This window comes from Nasonia vitripennis (genome assembly GCF_009193385.2).
Source record: "Nasonia vitripennis strain AsymCx chromosome 1 unlocalized genomic scaffold, Nvit_psr_1.1 chr1_random0003, whole genome shotgun sequence".
NCBI lineage: Eukaryota > Metazoa > Arthropoda > Insecta > Hymenoptera > Pteromalidae > Nasonia > Nasonia vitripennis.
Genome location: NW_022279589.1, coordinates 2,172,584 through 2,196,687, shown reverse-complemented (window position 1 = coordinate 2,196,687; position 24,104 = coordinate 2,172,584). Strand labels below are relative to the sequence as shown.

General features: G+C 40.7%; 1 protein-coding gene across 8 annotated transcripts in view; it reads right to left on the bottom strand.

Annotated features, from left to right (window-relative positions):
• LOC100119226 (glycogen [starch] synthase) overlaps positions 1-24,104 on the bottom strand; it is a 489,541-nt gene that overhangs the window by 86,093 nt on the left and 379,344 nt on the right. For 7 of the 8 annotated variants that reach the window (XM_032601246.1, XM_031930050.2, XM_032601245.1 and 4 more), the window contains one exon: positions 15,939-16,325. The exons of the other annotated variant lie outside the window; for it this stretch is intronic. In XM_032601246.1, coding sequence (XP_032457137.1) covers positions 15,939-16,325 — 387 coding nt within the window. The remainder of the gene's footprint in view (positions 1-15,938; positions 16,326-24,104) is intronic. 8 annotated transcript variants of the gene reach the window in all.

Genomic DNA, 24,104 nt, shown 5'->3' with positions numbered 1-24,104 from the left:
TGTACGGGTCTGCATAGGCAAGGCTAGCTTCGGCGCTATTTCACCGGCAGCCGACGACAGTACGTGCCTTCTCTTGGTGACAATATCGCCGACCTTGAAGGTTGCCGCTCGGCGGCGAGTATTGAAATATGACGCGTTTCGATCTTGTGCCTCGCCAGACAGGGCTTTTGCTCGCTCCTGTAAAACTGGTAGATTGGCGAGGCGGGCTTGCTAATCACCTACGGCTCCTTGCCGCGCTGCTTCTTGGTCTTCTTTCGCCCTAAGTGACGCTGGCATCGCTAGTTGCCTGCCTAATTTCAGCAATGCAGGTGAGGCACCTGTAGCCTCGTGTACCGCGGTATTAAATGAGAATTCAATCTCGCTGAGATGCTCGTCCCACGCTCTATGATTTTCTTCCGCGAATGCGGCAATTTCTCTTTTGATCGTTCAGTTTACATGTTCCACCGGGTTAGCTTGCGGGTAGTACGGCGGCGAGTACGAATGGTAGATGCCTTGAGCCGCCAGGTACTCATTTATCGTTTTATTTCTGAATTCAGTACCGTTATCGGAGTGAAAGATCTCGGGCGCTCCAAACCTCTATCTACTGATGCAATAGAGTATCTACTAAGTAAATTGATCCTAAAAGACCAGAGCATACTCATGATCTTTGGCTGATTTTGGCAAGAGGCCCATGATATCCCCTGCCACCCACTGCCAGGGTTTTTGCACCACGTGTTTGCCTACTGCGGTGCGCGCTGTTCTACCTTCCTCAGCTGGCAGAGTCGACAGCGCTGTACGTACTATGCTACGTCTCGATATACTCTCGGCCAAAAATACTTCTACGTCACTCTCTTATATATTTTCTCGCGGCCGAAGTGTCCGGCCGTCGGTCGATCGTGGCATTCTTGCAGCACTCGCAGTCGTTTTTCTGCCGGGACGACGAGCTCCCAGGCATCGTCGTCGTCTCCCATGGCGCCCGTGATGTCAGGATCCGGTCTGTACTTATACATCCGCCCCCCCCCCTCCCACAATTTTCCATTTCGGAAAATTTTCTGGATTTCTCTTGACTGCTTCAAACCGGCCATCATACCAGTAGTCTTGGGGTTGCGAATCCTGACTCATTGTTGCTATTTCTGGCTCTGTCTCCTCATACATCCGAGATAGAGCATCTGGCATATGATGGTCTGCACCTTTTGAAATCTCGATGGTATACTTATGCCCTTGTAGCTCGAGCGCCCAGCAAGCCAATCTGCCTGTTGGATTACGCAAGTTGCATAACCATCTCAAACTACTGTGGTCGGTTATTACTTTAAATTCGTCTCCTTCTACTGGCGAAACTTGCGCACCGCAAACAGCACGGCTAGGCACTCCCGCTCGCTGACTGTATAGTTCCTTTCAGCGGGCGTGAGCACTCGACTGCCGAATTCAAGTACTCGATCTTGTCCGTTAATACATTGCGTCAATACAACACCGAGCCCCGTATCACTCGCATCGGTTATATATATATTTCTGGTCAAAATCTGGACAGTGCAGCACTGGTGTCGAGGCGACGAGAGCTTTTATCGCCTCGAACGCTGACTGCTGGTCTTCGCATACGAACGGCTGATCTTTTCTTGTTAGCGAAGTCAATGGCTCGGCCAACGCTGCGTAGCCCTCTAAGAATTGCCTATACCACGATGCCATGCCGTGGCCTTAGTTGTTTTAGATTCTTCGGCTGTGGAAAATTCACTAGCGGAGCGATCTTCTCCGGATCTGGTCTGAAGCCGTCTCTGTTTACAAGAACGTCGAGGTATTTCACCTCTTCTTTGCAGAACATGCTCTTCTCTCTGTTGACAGTCAAACCTGCTTCCTTGATTCTTTTGAACACGCGCTCGAGGACTTTAACATGGTCCTCGAACGTTTCTGTTGCGACGATTACGTCATCTAAATAAGAAAAGGCGTGTGACTGCAGCTCTTGTGTAATTATTTTGTCCATCAACTCTTGAAACGTGGCTCCCGCTTCTGATATTTTCCATTCGCTTTTCTCACCATCACTACCGGACTCGCGAAAGCACTGTTAGATGGTTCGATTATCCCTGCCGCGAGCATGGCTTTCACCTGCTCGTGCATTTCCTCTTCTATTTTCCTGGAGACCAGAAAATATTTTTGCTTTATTGACCTCGTAGTTTGCACTTTTATGTGGTGTTCTATCCACGTCGTGCCCCCTATTTCTCCTGTCTCTGGGCTAATAATTTTGTCGAGGAGCCCTCGCAGCGCTTCTCTCTGCTGCTCTTCTACTTTTGCTAGCCCAATGGAGACTAGAGTTAGTGCGTCTCCTTCCATCGCCGCCAACTCGACGCTGACATATTCTTTAATCTCCTTGAAGTGCAGCTTTGATGTCGCAGGATCTAACACTGCCTTGAATGTTAGCATAAAGTTGACGTCGACAATGCAGTCCATCAGAAGGTCCAGTATTATTACCACACGGACTTCCTTCTCGACATTGCCGACTCTGAAGGGCAGCTAGACATAGCCTACGATCATCGTGTAGCTACCGTCTGCTAGTTTGGCACTGCGGCCGTCCCAGCGCACTCGCTAGTTGCAATCCGATTGGACCCATGCATACACGAGATGAGCCTTTGTCGTATAAGGCGCGGAATAGAAAACTTCCGACCCCTGCCTCCATCCACCAGCGTTTGTCCTGGGGATTGTCTTCGTCGCCTGGGAGGTTATCTTCCTCTCTCGCTCGACTCTCCAGAATTGAGTCGATTACGTCATCCGCATCCCGCTCACCTCTGCCAGGCTCTCCGCGCTGTTGCGCACGCTGGCCTGCCTCACCCCCCTTGTCAGCTGTTTCTGCTGACAGTGATGAGAGCGCGGCAGGCTTCTGCATGCTCTTGCCCGCCTTCCGAGCTTTATTCTTATTTTTCGGACTCGGCTTCATTATCGCACTGTGTCGTTTCTGCTTCTCAGGCGAGCTTTCGCTCGCCGTGCGCAGGGGAACTGCGCACGCTTTCCCGAGTCGTGTACTCCTCTTTTCTGCTCTTGAAGCTCGTGTTGCAGAGACTGATCTCTTTTCTGCCCTGGTAACTCTAGGGCTCTCGTTCCTACTTACCGCCTTTTCGGTCTTCTTGGAGCTTCGCGAGCATGTGTCGACCGTACTAATGCGCTCGCTTCCTCTTTTCCCTCCGGACAATCTCGCTTAAAGTGTCTGGGTTTGTTGCAGTTATAACACAGAGCCTCGCTCTTCGGCTTATTGCCTTGGTGTTTGTTATGATGCGTGCTGTGTCTTTTCTGCTCATTCTTATTGCTGCGCTCGCTCTCTGATCGTATTTTCTTCTCGAATTTTGCTAGCCTTTCGTCTAATTCAACATCGTATAATTATGGGGGATTTAAACGCAAATATGTTGTCGACGTCTCATGATGCGAATTTTGTCAAGGATTTGGCCTGTGAGTTGAATCTCAAATTAGTTAAACATGGCGCGACGCACCACGTCGGGGAGTCTCATACGTGGATTAACGTAATCTATACTGACGACAATGAAGTAGTGCTGAATGCGAACAACATGATGGCGACCTTTCCGAGTAGGGATAACATCATTGATTTTACGATTCGGACTCCTGAGTCGGAATCTCCTACTCTCACTTCATTCTTTTATAGAGATTTTAAATCCACCAGATGCGAGGAGCTTCTTTCCCTTCTCAATGCCTGCGATTGGTCAACCATCAGTTGCCCGGGCATGACCACAGACAGTCAATTAGAAGCACTTAGTGGTAACATCATGACCGTCATCGATAAACTTGCCCCCTTAAAGAAATTTAAACCCAAAAATAAAAAAGTTTCACCGTGGGTCAACGCTGAGCTTCAGGATCTCTATGATAAACGTGATGCGGTCCAGCAAAGATTCAAAAGAACCCGTGACCCGAGGTTCTCGTCGGAATTCCAGTCTCTTGCGGCTCAAGCAGAACAGCGCACAATCGAGGCGCGAGAGACTTTAATTCAGGCTAGAATTTCGGAGGCCTTAAAGAACAACACAAACATCTAGATTGAGCTTCGCAATCTTGGACTTTTGTCCACGACTAAGTAGGAACTGCACAGTTTCTCCCCAGGCGAGCTGAATGCCCACTTTGCTGGGGTCTCCGTATCAAAATCAGAGAGCAAGGTGAACTTCGATGAGATCGTGGCGACGGCCAGTAAAGCTGGTTTTACTTTCCGTGAAATCACTTTTTCGGACGTGGTCCTGGCCGTTGCGCAATTCTCGTCACAGGTAAAAGGGGAAGATATCATTCCTCAGGATGTCATTGCTAAATCGCTTGCGGTCCTGGGCCAACACCTTGTATCTATTTTTAACTTCTCTCTGTCTAGTGGCGTCTTCCCTGGAGAATGGAAAAAGGCCTGTCTAGTGCCCCTCAAGAAGACAGCTATTCCATCAGCCGCTTCAGACTTTCGTCTGATCGCTCTGTTATGTTTTCTTGTCAAGGTTCTAGAGAAGATTGTTCACGATCAGATATCCGAGTACTTAGAGTTGAGGAGGCTTCTTGATACACGCCAGACGGGTTTTCGCCGTTATCACAGCACGCAAACAGCACTACTGAGTCTGTCAGAGGACATTAGGTCGGGTATTAATAGCAAAAAGCAACTGCTTACTATCCTCCTGATGTTTGACTTCAGTAAGGCGTTCGACACGATTTCGCCCTCCAAACATATTCGAGAGCTAATAGTAATATTAACAAGGTGCAAAGTCTAAAGTTGCCTGGCATTGCGATTGAGGATGGAGTCTTCATACCCTTTGCGGACACTGTAACCAACCTCGGTGTTGTAATGGATTCGAAGATAACATGGAAACCGCAGGTGGATGCGATTAGCCGAAAGGTTAATAGAGTCCTTTATGGCCTTTGATCCTTTAGATCCTGCACCACCGAGAAACTGCGTAGGCGACTGGCGGGCGCTCTTGCCACCCCGCACCTGGACTACTGCTCCCTTGTTTACCTTGACGTATCAGGTTAACAAAGCACACGACTTCAGTGATTGCAGAACTCATGTGTGAGGCACATATGTGGTGTTAGTAGGGACGAGCACATCTCCCCCTATAGAAGGAAGACAGGAACCAGTCTAGAACCTAAGCTAGGGATCCGCAAGAACTAGTAGTGCCTAGAGCGCGTACCGACGCGAGACTGTATTCCTTTAAAGCCCAAGGTGCGCGCCTCTGAAATTCTCTCCCGCGCGACGCAAGAGATCTTCCGTCGCTTAAATCTTTTAAGGCTGTGATGCGTAGGCGCATATACGTACGCAAGATTGAATGTACTATCGATCAGAACACTGATTCTGCCACATTTCCGTGAATCCGTTTAATATTGTACCGTCCAACTATTTATTTATATTATTATTTTATTTTAATGTCTATGACCAAAGGTTTTATTTTAAGTAACGTGAGTAGTAAATAAGAAAAAAATTTACATAATGCGTGATAATTACTTAACAAATCTGTGATAAATCTGTGACAATATGTGATACATATGTATTTTTTGACTTGTGCAAAAATAAATGCTAATCTATCTATCTATCTATCTAATCTATCTAACATTCTGCTAAACATTTCTGCCAATTGTGTATTTCCGTCACTTGACTGTGCAACTTTTGGTGGTACTGTGGCTGGTTTGCGTTTCGTCGGTAAGACGTACGCTAGCGATGCCACCATAGTCTGCTCGGGTAGCGGTGGCGCGCGGTACTCTTGACTGCTCGCCAATACAGTTTCGGCTTCTTCTGCTTTCTCTCAGAAGTTATCCCAGTCGCAGCAATTTAACGTCGCAGGTCTAACTGTTTCTCCAGGCTCGGACGAGGCCTCATTTCTTTCATCATTTCTCCGAGGCACGTCACATAGTCGTGCTCGGGCTCGTACGCCCCTTGGTATCGTCCCGTACCACCTTGTAGCTGCTGTTCGAACTTCTTTCCAGTACTTCCAGTTATCCTTATTATTTTCATACCACTCTGCCGCAACACTCGTGAACACGTGTGGCAGCGATTTCATTTTCTCGACCTCTGTCATCTGTGCTAGCCTCATGTTCGACTCTAGGCGCTCTAAAAACCTGTCGATTCTATCCGTCATGCTTCCAGAAAATCGCAAGTCCCACTTGCGAACTATAGTCACGATATCTCTCACGAACGTTCTCGTCGTGCCTCGGATTAGTGCGGGCGAGTGTCTTTCTACCGCCTCGTACCATTCTCTTCACCTGTTCCTGGGAGTTGCGCCTTTCGCGCCTGTTGCTGTGGTTGATGTCTCAAAATTTGTTGCGTCGCCGAACGTGACTCTTGGCGGCGGTTGTCTCGACTCGCCGTCCGTCCTGGTGCTGGAAGCACGCGCTTCCGTGCGCTCTTGCTTGAATTGGCTCACCTGCTCTTGCAGGCTTTTAACTGTCTACTGCATTTTTTCCAGGTAATCTATCATGCCGGGTGGCATCGGATACTCTTGTCTGTCCACCCCCGCGATGCAGTTTTTGTAGTAGTCGTTGCCCGCTCCGGCTTCTTCGTGTACATTTTCTGGCGTGATGACGATCTCTTTAACGGCATTGTCTAACGTCCTCTGCAGTCTTTCTTAAGCTCTTGGGTCCGACATTAGTTCTCCTAATGGGTGCGGGTTAACGCCGTTTCTTCTTTCCTCTATGCATGTTGCCTCTAAAAATGATCTGCGGCTCTCTACACGCTCTTGTTTCACCGCTGCGGCTCCTAGTCTGCCCGTCGGCTCGAAGCCCGACGGGTCGTATTCGCCCATTAGCCATTTGTAGACGTTTAACATTTCTGGGTTGCTTGATTTTCTTCTATGCTCGTGCTTTAGCAACAAGTATCGCTTGCTAGAGTCGAGCGCGCGCGTGTATTTGTCTCGCAATCCCTAGCTATGCGTTACGCTCGCTTACGCTGTTGTGTCCCCAGTCAAGAAAACAAAAAGATAACACAAATCCCGCTTATCTTGTCGCTCGCTAATTTCATAACAAAAAAAAAAAAAATAAATTGATGTCGTGGTCGTCGACCCCGCGTCGAGCCAACCCGATAATCCGACTGGTGACACTGCCACTTCTGTTGCTATTTTGCAGAAATTTTACAATGTTTCCTATGCTGTAAACGCAAAAATGCCTAACTAACACACGCTTTCGACTCCATGCATTTTGTGTAAGTACGATCGCCCCTTCGCGCTCAGCAGGCAAAATCTAAATTTCTAACCTGCTCGCCGTTCTGCACAGCGAGCCGTCGCCTGTTTATTAGGCAGGCGTATTTATTTTAGCCCGCGCAACTTCGAACCGTTGCGCGCCGCTCTGAAGCCCTGTTTATGTCGGCGCGGCGAGCTAGACTCGAGTATCAAGCCCCTCGGTGTTTTCAGTCCAGTTATTCAACTAGGAAAATTCGTGAAAAAGGAATTAATTGCGACGTCTCGTCGCGTAGGCCTGCCACTAGACCCACCTAAACTTGTTGCGAAACACCGAGAGAAGCCCCTTCTCCGAGTCCTGTGCGATCGCGCTTACACGATACAGATTTTGGCTCTCGGGTGCTCAAGATGTTGTTGGCCTGGGCGACTCCTCCAGCAGGTGGTCTCTGGTCGTTGGTAGCACTCTCGTCTCGTTGATGCGGATGTTCGCGGGTGTCGCACCCGTAAAATATCGGGTATCTAAACTGTAGAACGCGTGTGTAACCGCGCGCGCTTTCCGTACCGCCAAGCTAGCAACGCCGCCCTTACGCATGAAATGGTCGCGCGACGCGGCGAGCACGCGAAATACGAATTCGCGTTCGCTCGTCACTATAGTTATATTATAGTATGTATATATGTATACATATAATATCATATAACTATAACAATATAATCTATAATAATTATATACATATAATGATTATATTTAATCAATATTCAGTGGATTATCCTGAAAACGATGCTATGTCATTAGAATTCAATTGTAATATAAAAAATTTTTAGAATTATGTCTCATCTCTATTAAATTATTTAAAATAGCAGAAAAACTTAATAATAACTGGAATGTAATGTTATAATTCTGCAACCCATGCAACCACACACCCCATGCTACTGTATATTATTTCTTATAAAAAAGTTCAAATAATTTGTAGATTATATCAATTTATATTAACTTAGAATATTTTTAATTAAATTCTGATACAAAAAAATTAAAATTTACAAATTACATATAAATAAATATTCTTATCGAATTTATTAAAAAAAAATACAAGTATTTATAAAAAATTATTATTAAAATAATAATTGTGCTTGTTTGTCGAAAGAGGTTAGATTAGGACAGCAGACGACGCTGTCGTGCGGCTGTACCGACAGCAGACCGCAGAGAGGATGTTCGAGAGGGTACCCGGTGACAAAGCCCGAGGGAATCATCAGACTTTCGCTACTAGCTCGCGAGTGAGAAGGTCGTCTCCAAATCCGCGAAGAGTCCGCTATTGGGACTGACCCGACCTGTGACCATTTAGGGACCTGCTACGGAAGTGCCGTCGCGGACCTAGAGGGACGTATCCTGCTAGTATTTATGAAAATGTCAACTTGTACATAATTAAAAATTCCAATGCTGAAATAGTACATTACGATACGTGTGACTTAAATGGTTCATTTTTACACGACGCAGTTAGTACCTTAGCGTAGCGAGGGCCCTAAGCACCGTGTAAAACTGAACCATTTAAGTCACACGTATCGTATAAAATCTTATAGCACAGACTGCTAACATCCGCAAGTCTCGCCTATTCGTGACTAAAGTAGTCCTTATTTGCACCGTGAGGTTAGATCCGTGATAAGTACGGTGCAAAAAAGGACTACTTTAGTCACAGATAGGCGTGACTTAACAGCGGATTTTAGCCACACTGTGCTATAAAATGTATTTTAAACATACTTATTTACAATGTACATGTTAAACCAAGTCTCCATCGAAATACAACCGAGTGAGCGACAGTGAGCAATGTGACCGTTATTAGTTTATAATTATTATAACTTAACAATGCTAGAATAAAAGAACCAAATATACAAAATGAAAATAAAGTACACACAATGAATATTGTTTATAAAATAATAGTGCTAATATCAATAAAATGTTTAACTCAATCTTCGAAATTCTTTAGAAGGATTAAAATATATAATTCCAGGTTTATTATAATTTATAATACATTAAAAACATTATACTGTAACAATTTTACTGCATTTTTAGAAATGAACTAAATCGCACTTCGATCGTAGTTGCGACCAAAATACTTTCTACCGCCGTGAAAATGTTAGTTTTCAAGTATATTTTATGGATCTTTTTCCCCCGCAGTGATTCCTATTGATTTGAAAAAGTTTTACGGACGCTGAAAATCCTTAGAATTTTGTCAATTTTACTGATTTTTCAGAAAAATTAACATAAACGCGCTTCAAGCGTAGTTGTGATCAAAAGAACTTTTATCGTGATGAAAATGTTCGTTTCTAAGCATATTTATGGATCTTTTTCCCCTGCAGTGTTTCCTATTGGTTTGACAAGACCGCACAGTCAAGGAAAACCATTAGAATCTTTTGATTTTGTAATTTTCTTTGATCATTGCATTTTATTTTTGTTCATCAAAAAATGTAGCATGTGCCCAGCACAGTACGCGCGTAAGAACACACTCACTCACGCATACACACACACAACGCACACACTGATGCGCGACGAGACGATGATCGATGCGGTAGGAGCCACACGCAAAGCATAGAGGTAAGGATATACTCACAGAAAGAGAGAGAGAGAGAGAGAGAGAGAGAGAGAGAGAGAGAGAGAGAGAGAGAGAATCAACAGAGAGCGCGTTGACAATCGCAGCGCCTATAGAGACGCTGTAAGAAAGAGAGAGACGGGCGACACGAAGGAGCCCGGAAGAAAGGGAAACAGATAAGATAGTTTGAAGTGGAGAGATTAGAAAGGTGCTCTCTGATTCTAGCTGCGCTAGCAGGCGCAAGTGGCTAAAGCCACCGGCTATCTACAATCCGACTGACACGTGCTGTTCAACGGCGTTGTTCCTGACGTACGGGCGCGGATCGAAGTGAAAGCAAAGATCGTCGGACAAGTGCTTCAGCGCGTCATGTAAAATGATGTGTAAGCCTCGTAGTATGGGTGGCTACTTGTGTTTCTGTTCTCTCTCTCGGATGAATACACCCGGTAATTGGAGAGACCGCGGGGCGAGGAAAAGCCAAGATTTTCCTGCGCGAACGCGAATTGGCTAAGACAAGCGAAGCTTGTTGGGAGTATGTTGTCCGGATCGATGAAGTGAAAGCATGGAGTCGTTGTTCTACGCTTCGGTCGAGCGGGTGTGCGGATGGGAGTATCAGTTATTGTTAGATTTATGGTCGACAATGAGTTTGCGTGTGTTTAGGCTAAGATATTTGTTATATATGCGCTCTGTTTCTGGCGTAGGTTTTCCTCTCAAGAGGTTTTCCCCGCATCGCGGGCAAAAGCCTAAGTGAAGCGGGAACAGGGCAGGGACAAGATGTGAAGACGGCTACGTGCGTGTTCGGAAAAAGAGGGCCTTTGTTCGCGTCGCGGCGTTAAGACCCAGCGCTGCGCATGGTGCGAATTCAGGTCCCAAGCAGCGAGAGCGCGCGCGTCACTATGTTAACACAGCGCCGAGCGCGAAGTCGGGTCCGATTTTTTTATAGCTTTTCGCGGAGGGAAAAATTTCGAGATATCAGATGCATCGGCATCTGGCGATCCAAACCAGCGAACGTGAAAAACAGAGACCCGGTAAGGGGAAGCCGAGTTTCGGGGACTTTGCAGGGGCAAGCGTCGCCTCGCGTGCTCTGCGGGTCAGTCTAGATCGCGACAAGGAGCTAAGAGCTTCGCCTTGTAGAGTTTATGTCAATACATCTTTTGCAATTTTGTTTCAATCTTAGAATTTTATTTTGTATTTTCCTTCCGCCTATAATAGTTTTATTTCTTTGTCTTTTTAGTCTTAATCTATTTAGCTTGAACTCGTTTTTTATTAGTTGAATGGATTTTAATAATTATTATAAGAGGCGCGAACTTTGAACGGCCGATCTTGACGATCGTTTCATCGCCAAACACACGAATAACACACGCGGCCCGCCACACGCGATTAAAAGAAACGTCGTTATTTTTAAGTAAATAAACGTTAAGAGGGTAGAATCAGCTCGCTTCAACTAAAGGTATAATAAACCCGTGTTGTTTATCCGTGCATGCTTGCCCCGATTCCCATAAGCATTACAGCCAAGCAGAGGACTTTGACACTCTCCGCGGTCCATCAAGACGCAGTCGCTAAGCAGCCGAGGACTTTGTCGTCATCGAAACGACATTTTGTTGACTGGGAAGTATCTGCGTGTCAGCCCGACGCTTGGCAGGGCTAGAGGGAATATTACTGGGATAGATCACACCCACGTCACAATAGCATATGATAGTTAATGACATTACTAATATAATACAATAAAACCGCTTCTAATTCTTTGGCAAGTAGCTTCCTCCAACTGAATTTATAGTTCCAATACATAAAATGTTGTTCAAATATACAGTATTGCATTGTCTTGAAACTGTGGGAATATGTTCCCAATATATTCCAAGGATCTCATGAATTATTTCAGAATTTTTTTATAAATATTCTTCGAGTTACAGAGGGTCAAGTCGTAGGTGATCTAAGCATTTTTTGCATTTTTAAAAGGTAACAAGTAAATGTCAATTAAAACCAAACGGCTTTCATCAGAATGGCTTAACATTTTTAGAGAAAGTAGATATTATCTATTTTTCAAATATCATAATTTTTTCAAAAGTCTTGACTATTTAGTTTAAAAAAAAGCAAAAATAGTTATTCAAAAATCGAAAACTGGACATAAAATGACCATCAAATAACCATAAAATAGTCATACAATGGTTAGAATCTTGAAAGAAAATGTACCCAAATTCAAAATCAGTAAACATATATGCATGTCCAATTTTATTAGAATCGGTCGCGTGATTCCAGAATTAAATTAAACAAAAATGTTCTACCTCTGTGAAATGCTCACTTTCTTTCGCATTTTAATATATTGAAAACAAGTATGGTTAGTTATTATAAGCAAATCAATCGATACCCTTCCCACTAGAATGCAGCGTATAGTAAAATATGCTCTCGATACCACAAGGTATAACACTATACTTGGCATCAGGATACTATCAAATTGGCATTAAACAGACCCTAAATACGAAACCGATAGTAATTGACACATACAATAATTAATGAAATAGATAAAAACAAGGAACGACAACGTAAGGCGAAGTAAGAATAAAAACAAAATTAAATTCGAATGTTGACAAGTAAAATCAGTTGAGAAATCAATAATAATGGTAGACTCACGTAAGACAATAATGATAAATTAGAATAAAAACATAATAATGTAAAGACACACCGATATGCACGCACACATTACGACTCTACAGCAGGAGACTAAGCAGAACACACCGATACTAAAACCGAGCCGCTAGAAAATATAACTTATACAGCACAGCACATGTAGAGAAAAAAATAAGAAGCCTATTGTAAATCATGGACCGCGCATACCAGTAGGCGATGCACGTGCAATGAAGGGGAAACCCACAGAGCGCGCAGCGCTATCGGCAAGTGACACATAACTCACGCGCTCTGGAAGCTTGAGGAGCCGCCGAAGAGGACACTGTACGAGTCAGCTCAAAATTCATAGAAGAGCTTCTATAAGCCTGCAGATAAGAAAAAGGAAATCAGAGGCGAGTTTGACAGGAGAGGAGCACAAGGAAACACGTTGTACTAGTGGAGAGGATTTTTACTCTGGTTTTTTGATTGGCCCTCCCTGCACATAAATTAAACTCTCTAAATAAGGCAAGAAGCTGCATCTAGGCCTCCTAATTGGCCAAACACCCACCCCGCCAAGGAGACGAAAATCGGAGATCGCCTCTGCTACGAGAGCATAAAAGAGCCCAGCAACAGGTCCTCACGTCCTCAGTCTGCTTCAAAATTCGTCGCCACGCAAAAGCTCTGCCCGAGCCCGGTCCGATATAACATCTTGGAACTCGACAGTTCAGGAACTTAGAAAAATTTCGGTCGTGCAACACTTATAAAATTTTCCACTTTATCGAACTAGCATACTTACGTTGTTGTTCGTCATTCTTGAAAATCTAAAATAATTCGCAAAAAGTTAGATAGTTACGAGCGAGCGTTAATTCCAATTCGTGTGGCAATTGAATAAATTTTATTAAAGTTAAATCGCGAGTGCACATTTGACCCTAAAGCTCCTGATCCTTGACGTACCTATTCGAAATCGAAACCCATCCGCTTTGGAAGCCGAATCGATGCCACTGAGAGGACGTGCTCGGAGCAGAGCAGATCAGCAGCAGAAAATAAAGAAAGGTAGGTGACACATTATTAAACAGGCTGCACGCCTCTATTGCGCATCGCTTCTCTCTTTCTCTCTTTCTCTTTGCGTTTCATAAGAAGTTAATCGTACTACTCAAAAGCGTAGCAAACTATTAGTCCGCGATACAACCATAACGATAGGAGTGACGTCTTATTTAGCCAACTGTCAAGAGAGGATTAATTTAAATTATTCACCTCAGTGTGGGATTCCAATTAAAAATATACAATGGCGATAATAGTTTCAAAAGACTTTCTGGCGGCTACTGGCGGCTGTTCTTTCTTAGATCGTGAAAGTAGTCAGGCACCGAGGGCGCTAAGACTCTGCGTTCAAAGCTTTGTCGTCCTCCGTGTTCATAAAGCAAACCAACCCGTATAGTTACTGTCAGGTGACATCTTTCAATAGTTTAGGACATAACACCTCATAAAATCATAAATGTTCTCAAAACATTCTGAGCTTTAGATAACGAGTTATGAAAATTAACAAAAAAAATTATGTTCAGTCATACAGAGTATACAGGGAGAGAGACAAAAATTTGAATCCTTATATCTTTTAAACTAAACGGTTTCATAAGCTGCAAAAAGAACCTAGCCGAGGTCATCAAAAGATTGATATTTTCCCAGAATTTTAACTTAATTAAAGCCATTTAATTAAGTTAAAATAGTTCAAATTTTTTACAGAAAGTAGATATTATCGTTTTCTATCATCATATATTTTTCAAAACGTTTGACCATTTAGTTTTAAAGATATAAATTTTTAAATAAAAACACCTTTTTTATCATTAAAATTAAAGGGAACAGTCAATCTGAAAAATCTTGCGGAAAAAAGTAGGCAATTTTATGCTCTTTTAGATACACTATTGTTAGATACATTGTATAAATCATTTTATCAAAAAAAAAGCAAAAATATTTTTTCAAAAATCGAAAAATGGCTATAATATGGCCATAAAATTGTCAGAATCATAAAAAAAAATTTCCCAAATTTATAATCAAAAAATATATGCATGTTAGATTTTATTACGAAGTTTAAACGAAACTGAAAATTTTACAATTACAAAGCTTCCTCTAGGAGGCAGCAATAAATTTGATAATGATTTTATAAATACCTTTCAATTTCGCATTTTATAAGAATTATTAAAACAAAGTATTTTTTCATTATTATTTAATATGGATAAGAATTACAGACAACATTATTTTTTAGTACGCATGTAAAAAAAAGCACCTTTTTTATTTTATTTGCCGAACAAAGCGGTCGATCTCGAGGACCAAACGATGAAAAATAGGCGATTTTATTCTCTTGCAAATGCATTATAGCTAAATTGTTGGTAACAATGGGATGATTGAAAAAAACGCAAATAAGTATTTTTCAAAAATCAAAAAATGGCCATAAAAAAATAGTTCAGAAAATAAAAAATAACTGTTTTTCTCAAATTCAGAATCCAAAAATATATATGCATGTCAAATTTTATTGATATTGACGGAGTAGTTCCAGAAATATTATGGTATACATACACACACGCATCCATACGGACATTATCTAAAAACACTTGATTTGAACATCTAACACACCAAAAAGTATTTTCTAGAAGTTTTGACGAAACTCAAAATTTTACTATTACAAAGCTTCCTCTAGGGGGAAGCAAAATGGATTTTCTATATTGTACGATTACGAGAGTAAAAAGACTTTAATTAACATTCGCAGACCCCCCGTGCAGCGTTTTTTAAAACTTGGCTGCAATTACCCACATATATTCAGGCACAAAATTTTTCAGGCCCACAATTTTCAAAGCTCAAAAACAGCAAGGCCCAAATTTTAGCGCCAAAAATTTGTAACGCTTAAAAATAGCAACAGTTAAAATTTTTAACACCCAAAAATAGTAAGGCACAAAAATATTAAAGACTACAAATTTTAAAGCCCAAAATGTGTAAAGGCAAAAATTTGTAACACCCAAAAATAGTAATAACCACAATTTTTAAAGCACAAGATTTGCAATATCTAACATTTACAATGCCCAATATTTAAAGTTATAGCCGATAAAAAAGTTATAGCCCATAAAAATAAGTAACATATAAAATAAGGACCGGAGAAAAATGAAGACAAAAATATGTTCGATCTTAGCAAGATATAAAATAAGATAAGATAAGATATCTTAAAGGCTGTCTGGTTGTCTAACGGTTGTCTCATTATAATATATTTGTAAGATTATTTGGCTATCTTACGATTGTTTTGATATTTTAATATCTATCAGCTTTGTTAATGTTGATTTTGTACAATGACCATGGGGTGATTAATACATTAACATGGTTGTTTAATAAATTGGTTAAATATATTTGAATTTAAAGGGAGAAAGAATGCATCCCCAAACCGCCCCTTTCCCATACGACACCTGATGGAATATTTAGAATTTCACCCATTTTTCTAGGAGCAGCAAAGAATTTAATTTAAACTAATAACAATTATCTTGCATTATTCTATAAGCACAAAATTATTATTTATAGCAAGTATTGAATATCACAAATATTTAATATAATACGTACATAACACATGATTTCTAAATCAGTAGGAAAAATTTAAATCATTATCAATATGTATATAAAAACTTACAATTCCAAGATTCCGCCAATCTAGTAAGTCACTTAAGCGTTCAGTCCGATTTCGCTGTATGATTCTTTGGCGTCTATTTAGACGGCAAAAATCAAACATATATTGAGCAAGTTGTTGAACACTTGCTTCTAAACTGATAAATCTTCGATCGACTATGTAAATTCCGTAACTCATTGGATCCGCCACATGATCTTGCATGAAACATCCAAATCCTGAAAGATTTGTAGTTATACTTGGTATTCCCATGACTGTACATTCAGCTGGAGTATATCCCCATGGCTCATAATAGGAAGGGAAAACTCCTAGATGGCATCCACGAACGAATTCTTCATAGTCTAATCCAAAAAGTGGATTAGTAGATGACAAAAATTCCGGATGAAATACGACCTATAAAAAAAATGACATTTTGAATTTCAATGAATTAATATGATTGCGACGCTGCAAACGTCACAGTAATCTCGATCGATGTGGCAAAGCCCCGAGTGAGCACTAACAGCAAGTGAGTAGGGTCGTTGTTGACAGCGCTGGCCTGGCAGCTAGCTAGCCGTCAACGTTAGCACGAAAACGATCATCGTCACCATGTGCGCTAATTGGCTCTCCGCATATCGCGAGCCATTCAGCAAGCGCCGATGCATGGCTTAAAATCCGCGCGGACTACGAGCAAAACAGGCGTAAGCTAAATAGACTCGATGAAAGCATTCTCACCCGGCTGTCGACGTGCAAGAAAAATAAAGAGCGTTTTTTTGTGTTCGCCGATGTCAAGTCGACAAAACGAGAAGATTATGAATCTCCTGAGTGTCCGCGTGTGTTTCGGGTATGCTCCAGGTGCGAAGAAGTGCAAATGCCTAGAATGAGCAAGCGATCATCCCGACAAACAGATTTGCCGAAGAAGAACGCTGGCCAGTTTACCTCCAACGAGAGAACCAATATAAGCGCCGAAGTAGCCAGCTGCTACCAACTTCAGGGAAAGTCCAGAAAGCGGCAAGGGAAACACCAATAGCTATCCGCCTAGAATCTAGAGAGAGAGAGAGAGAGAGAGAGAGAGAGAGAGAGAGAGAGAGAGAGAGAGAGCAAGAGAGAGAGAGAGAGAGAGAGAGAGAAAGAGAGAGAGAGAGAGAGAGAGTCCACATAATAAATTAACAATTTGTAAAGTTTTTTTGCGCGTCGTGTCCTTCAAACTTCTGCTGTACAAGAGGACGAGAAGATTATTTTCATCTTAATGTTTAAGGTAAATTAGTATCTAAAAGCAATCAACTTTTAAATGCTTATATTTTATTTTTACGACGTCGAATATGAAATACTCTAAAAAATTTACTGAAAAGGATTAAAATCTGTAAAAAAAATTAACACTTAAAAAAGTAAACGGTTAGGCGAGTTTAATATATTCCGCAACGAAATTACAGATAGAAATAAACTGAGATCAATCAAACAAAGTAAAGTTTATTATATTTAATCGTAATGAAGCGAGGAACAAGATAATTACGACGTAACTTTGCCCGTTTTATTTTGTTTATTGATGAACAACTAAAATTTTTTTTTTTTGTGTATTAGAACGTCATACAAACACCATAAGTACAATGAAACGAGCATAGCAATTTTCGTAGTTATTATCTTGAGCGTTGTTCTTCGCTTCATTACGAATAAATATAATAAACTTGACTTTGTCTGATCGATCTCAGTTCTTCTCTCTGTAATTTTGTTGCGGAATATATTAAACTCGCCTAATCTTTTACTTTTTTAAGAGTTAATTTTTTTTAATAAATAATAAAAAAATTAATATTTTTTTTTTAACAAATTTTGTTGCTAGCAATGTTTAATTAATATATTTGGATAACAAAATTCGTTGCTAGCAATATTTAATTCATATTTTTTAGAAATGTCTCTCGTTTAATCTGAGGGAGCATGTTTAAGTTACATTTTAAGCCCGGATAGAGTAAAGAAGACGGTCCGGATCTTTCAGAAAGCCGTGGCAAGTGACTAAAAACACTTATTCATATAGTGAAATATCATGAATTTTAGTCAATTTAGTCAATGATTTTACAAGGTATGTACATGTTTTTTTTTCGATAAAAATGGTGTATATTTTATATATTTTCGATAGAATTTTTTTTTCATATTACATTAAATAAAAAATTTTTTGGTAATAAGAATATATTTTTGTTTTTTTGCAGGATTTATCCCAGGCTTGACCCCTTAATTGATATAGTTTGTAACACGGCAAAATTTCACCGTGTAACAACGACGTTCGACGCGGTCGGGGTAGAGTGTCTCAAGGCTACCTGTGTGAATGTGAGAGTGAACATATCTAAGTGCGTCGTTTATTTTTTTAGTGAACGACGAGAGAGGAGCAGTATGCGACGGACGAAAAGGACAACGCACGTCGCCGACTCGTGAGTAAGAGATGCGAGGAGACGATGAGCAAAGTTGGCGCAGCAGCAGCGACCTTTCACCTCGACAGGGCATTCAAGTTATCCCCGCGCACCGTAAGACAGCCGATGCAGGTGGCAGAGCCCTTCGTGCGGATTACCTACGGGAGCGTCTGATGCAGCAGGACCAGCGTGATGGTAGCTTGCCCTCACGAACGCCAGGAACAAAAACTACAGCGTCTAGCATCCGTAGTGACAGATACCGCCCGAGTCAAGGGCCCTGACGACGGGGCATTGGGAGTCACTACGGGTTCCGCAGTCAAGAGTAATCTTGGTTGTCTGCGGGTGAAAGGCTGTCTGTGTGCTACCATAATTTGAATTTCGCGGCTATCTGTTTCGACATCGTGTCCGCGGGACTATCTGCGCGCATGCGCGACCGCGCGACTCCGACTTGACCAATCAGCGCGCGCGTGGTACGGCAACTAGGGAGAGTAGAGTAGCGGCCGCGAGCCGCCAGCGCTCGAGCCGGCACTCGCCTGTCCCGACTGCTCCCAAACGGACGTGCCTCAACTTCAACCTCACCAGGTGTTTCAGCTAAAAGGATTTAAAGTCAGTTAATCGTTTTCCGCTTTCTCTGGTCATATCCGTCTCGCGGGTGAACGGCAGTTCTGCGTTCGGTTTCGCGAACGAAAAGGTTATCTTGCGTACGCGTTAATTACCTCCGGATCGCTGTCTTTATCTCTTTATCTCCTTGTATTAATCCAGTAAGTAAGGTTAATACTTGACGCCGACACCTGGACGCACGAGGCGTAAGGTGGTCGGGCAATTCTAGGACAAGTCGTTCGGCGTTTGCGGAACTCGCGTGCGACGTAATTGTGTGAGTGAGTGAGAGACAAAAAATGCAAGCAGCGTGTGTGATCTGGTTGCTTCTTGAGCCTTGAAACGCGCGCGAGTCACGCGGGATATCTTTCGTGTACGGGTATTTGCTTGTCGGAGTTGCCTTTGTTCTCGAATTATCTCAGTAATTTGTACGAGTCGATTGTGAGTTGTAAGAATTTATTAAGAATATACAGTTCTATCTGATGAACCATGTGTCTCTATTATCCCGAACCGCCCTCTCTCCTTACCGTTTTCAAGGCTGCAGCTAGCCGAGCAAACCACGTACGAAAAACCCTTGCACCGGGGAACAAAGAGTCGCGAGACTCTGGCGAGGAGCGCCTGGCGCCACCGGGTCATTTTCCAAGCCCCTGCGAGGGATTGCATCATAACTGTTGAAAATTCCAGTTACACTGACTAGGAGTAACCTTCGACCCTGCGTTGTTCTACCTACATTTGGCATTAGTCGCGATAGTGCAGCACTGCCTTGGGTGCCGTATTGCTCACCTTCTCGAAATGCTGCTTAAATGTTAGTCTGGCGTCCATGGTGAATCTTAGGTACTTAATGGTCGTCTGGAAGTCTATTTCGTATCCGTCTACTGTCAGAGTTATTTTCTTAATTTTTTTCCTACTAGATATAAGGGTAGCCTTCATTTTATGGCTAGCAAGCTCAAGTCCAGTCTGCTTTAGCCAATCGTGGATTATACTTACTGCCTCGTAAGCAATTTACGTCACCTCTTCAATTTGCTTTGCTACTACCACTACTGTTATGTCATCTGCAAATCCTACAACCATTGCTCCTTCGGGTAGCTTTAACCTAAGTACTCCATCGTACATGATGTTCTACAATAATGGGCCAAGCATGTGTATGTGTGTATACCACGTTATCTTTCAATTCAGTCAATAAATACCATTAAAATTTGGTATCGATATGATTTTTTTTTATTCTAAATTGAATAAAAACCAAGTAGGTCATTTTTTCTCACCAAGCCATATCTCCTAAATAAAATATGAGAATCTCGCAAAAATATATGATGATAGGTTATGTCACAAACTATGTACCACAAAAGTTTCAAGTGATATGATTAATTCGTTTTTTAGTAACGATTCAAAAACTAAAAAGAGTTTTCTATTTCCAATGTTAACAGGGATAAAAAGGCTTCATTGTACTTATGGTGTTTGTATGACGTTCTAATACATAAAAAGAAAATTTCACGTTGTCCACCAATAAACAAAGTGAAACGGGCATAGCAAGTTAAATAGTAATTATCTTGAGAGTTGCTCCTCGCTTCATTACGATTAAATATGATAAACTTGACATTGTTTGATTGATCTCAGTTCTTTTCTATCTGTAATTTCGTTGCGGAATATATTAAACTAGCCTAACCTTTTACTTTTTCAAAAGTTAATTTTTTTTAGAGATTTTAATCCTTTTTTGTAAATTTTTTTGAGTTTTTCATATTCGACGTCGTAAAAATAAAATATAAGCATCTTTAATCCATCGACCACAGCTTTTTTGTAACAATTTTATCACTAACATAAAATCACTAATTGTTCTGATATACATCCCTTTTGAATTATTTCTACACCTAGACACGAAAAACCACGGGGAAAACTACCTAGACGTCGTCATCTGCCACCCTGTTCACCTAGACACTGCTCTTGAATGATTTTTACACCTAGACACCAAAAACCACGGAGCGCTTCACCTAGACCTCTTCATCGGCTACCATGTACACATGGACACCGCATTCAAATGATTTTTACACCTAGACACCAAAAACCACGGGGCGAACTACCTAGACCTCGTCACCGGCAACCTTGTACACCTAGACACCGCTCTTGAATGATTTTTATACCTATAATATAAACTCTTAATTTAATAGGACGCCGCAGTAATATTTTCTTGTATGTAACCCTGCAATGATATGAGGAATGTGAGGATATGTAAAAAAGGTGGAAAAGCAATTCCCTATCATTTTTGATGAAGAGGCGGCTAACTTCACCGTCCTTTCACACTGGAGAAAAAGATAATGATTTGAGCAAATCATATACAAGATTGTTTATATTATAAAAATGCAGCGTTTTTTTTTTTGACAACTTCTATTAAAAATCACTGATTAGCACACGAATGTAATAATATATAAAAATTACTTAGAAACAATTATTGAAAGTATCGTTTTTCTTAAAAGTAAAATCTCGGATACCAATATAGAAGTAAATAGTTTCGCGGGCGCCAAAACTTCGTCTGCTTCTCAAACTCGCCTTCGTGGCGCTACCGCGCCACTTGATTCAACGAACAACATTACTCTCAATTCAATATATTGAACAAATTCTAAAAAATGTAGAAGTCATAATTTGGGATGAAATAACAATGACATCAAAACATGCTTTCAGGCAGTAGATGAATTATTTAAAGACCTATGTAATAATGACATTGAATTTAGTGGCAAAGTAATGATTTTATCAGGTGACTTTCGACAAACACTACCTGTTGTCAACAAAAATTATTGAAAATTGTGTAAAAAATAGTTATTTATGGAGTAAATTCCAAATAATGATTTTAAAAGGTAAGATGAGAGTTAGAAATTGTGACAAAGAGTTTAAATAATGGCTATTAAAAATTGGAGATGGAAAATATTGCAACCAATTTGAAATGGACAATGACGTAACTTTAATTTCAACAGAATTATTACTAACCAATGATATAATTATGCAAATTTATGGAGATTGCTTTGATAATAATAATGCCAATAAACTTTGCGGAAGAGTAATTTTAGCGCCGAAAAACAATGATGTACTAAAAGTTATTATTAACATTTTAAATAGGACGCAAGGCGATGTATGAGAGTATCTAAGTGTGAATTTACGCAAAGATGATAATAAGGAGATGTTACTAATAGAATGTTTAAATTCACTCACGGAAAATGTCCTACTACCTTATCAGTTTCGTTTAACAGTTGGTGCTGTAATTATTTTGCGCAACATGTAAATAGTGCACTTTGAGTTATAAATAATAATAAACAAATAAAATATCTTCTATTATATATATATATATATATATATATATATATATATATATATATATATATATATATATGTATATATATATATGCAGCATGTAAATAATGCGCTATAAATTATAAATAATAATAAACAAATAAAATATGTCAGTTGTTGAGAAAAGATGTGAATGGCTTTACGGCTCACAGGTACATTAAACACTTTAATATAATAGTAGATATATGTAGTAACGGAGCTCGATTTCTGGGGGAAACTCGGCAATATCCGACCGGATCACAATCCCTCGGTGCGGCGGAGAACTCTCTCAAGGCCTTTGATTTACCAGCGTTGCAAAGCAGCTTGCTGCAAAAGCTGCTTCGCGAACGTCGTGTTTGCACGTGTGCTATCTCTCTGCACTCTCCTGTGTGAAGCCAGCTTCTCAGATTTGCGTTGCAACCACTTGTTGCAACGCCCGCGGAATCGGCGGTATTCGCGGTAAGGACGTAGGGAACGGGATAGAACAACTCAGGAAAATGAAGCTAGTCCCGATTAAAACAAAATAATGTATTGTGCGGCCAATATTGTTTCTATACAAATGTGCGCCAAGTGAGCCATGATTTTTTTAAACTCTTTAAAAAAGCATCAAGTTTAAGCTACAGGTACGGAAATAATTGTATCACCTTCCCCTAAACCCATGCGACCCCTAGAAGCCACCCCCACCAAACCACAAGCAGTCTAACTCATCTATCCCAGGGAACAGCGAGTTAAATCGCTTTATTTTTTCTTAAAATAATTAAGCCACACACCATAAGCCCGGCTCTTCTCTCTACTCCGTGAGAGTTTTTACGCCGCGGCAAGACGTCTTTCTTCTCCCGCGAAATTCATTGTGTTTTGCGATGATTTATTCACCCAAGCTTCCCTCACTCATTCCACCATTTTAATTTAAAATATATATATATATATATATATATATATATATATATATATATATATATATATATATATATATATATAATTTGAATTCACTAGCTTTTGTTCAGTATATATTATACTATAATCTAATAAATTCAAAAATGAACATTTAACCATTAAACACTCGTATGATCAATAGATTTAATTATATTAAATTATACTATAATATAATAAATTCGAGAAATCTTCAAAACTGGACATTTTTCACGATTTTCCAGTGTTAGACGCCATTTTATGTGCTTTTACCTTTTTTTCAAAATTTAAACTGTGACACTGACGTTTAAGTCTTGAGGATACGATTTCTTCGCTCTAAACATTAATAAATCTTAAATGATTTCAATGTGAAAAATCGACCATGTTTTATTGCTTGTGGTTTGGTAGGGGTGATTTCTAGGGATTAAGCAGGTTAGGGGTAGGTATTTAGGTGATTAGCTGCCTTCTGGTGTGTGGCTTAATTATTTTGAGAAAAAATAAAGCGATTTAACTCGCTGTTCCCTGGGATAGATGGGTTAGACTGCTTGTGGTTTGGTAGGGGTGGCTTCTAGGGGTCGCATGGGTTTAGGGGAAGGTGATACAATAATTTCCGCACCTGTAGCTTAAACTTGATGCTTTTTTAAAGAGTTACGTAGTATCTTGAGAGTTGTTTGTAATTGATCAATATATTACTTAAGTTTAAATTAGCAATCATTCGACTTAACCCTCAATTTAACACAATGATTTTTTGTTTGCTGTATTATGAATAATAAAATAATATGATCAGAAACTTGACTTTTTTTATTAATCTCACTTGTTTTTTAATCTGTAATTTCATTCTAAACAAAATTGCCTCCTTTGATTGATCTCAGTTGTTTTTTAATCTGTAATTTCATAGTAAACAAAAAATTATATCATTAATTATGTTAGATTATTTTATTGGCATACATAATACTATGCAATACATCAAACTCGC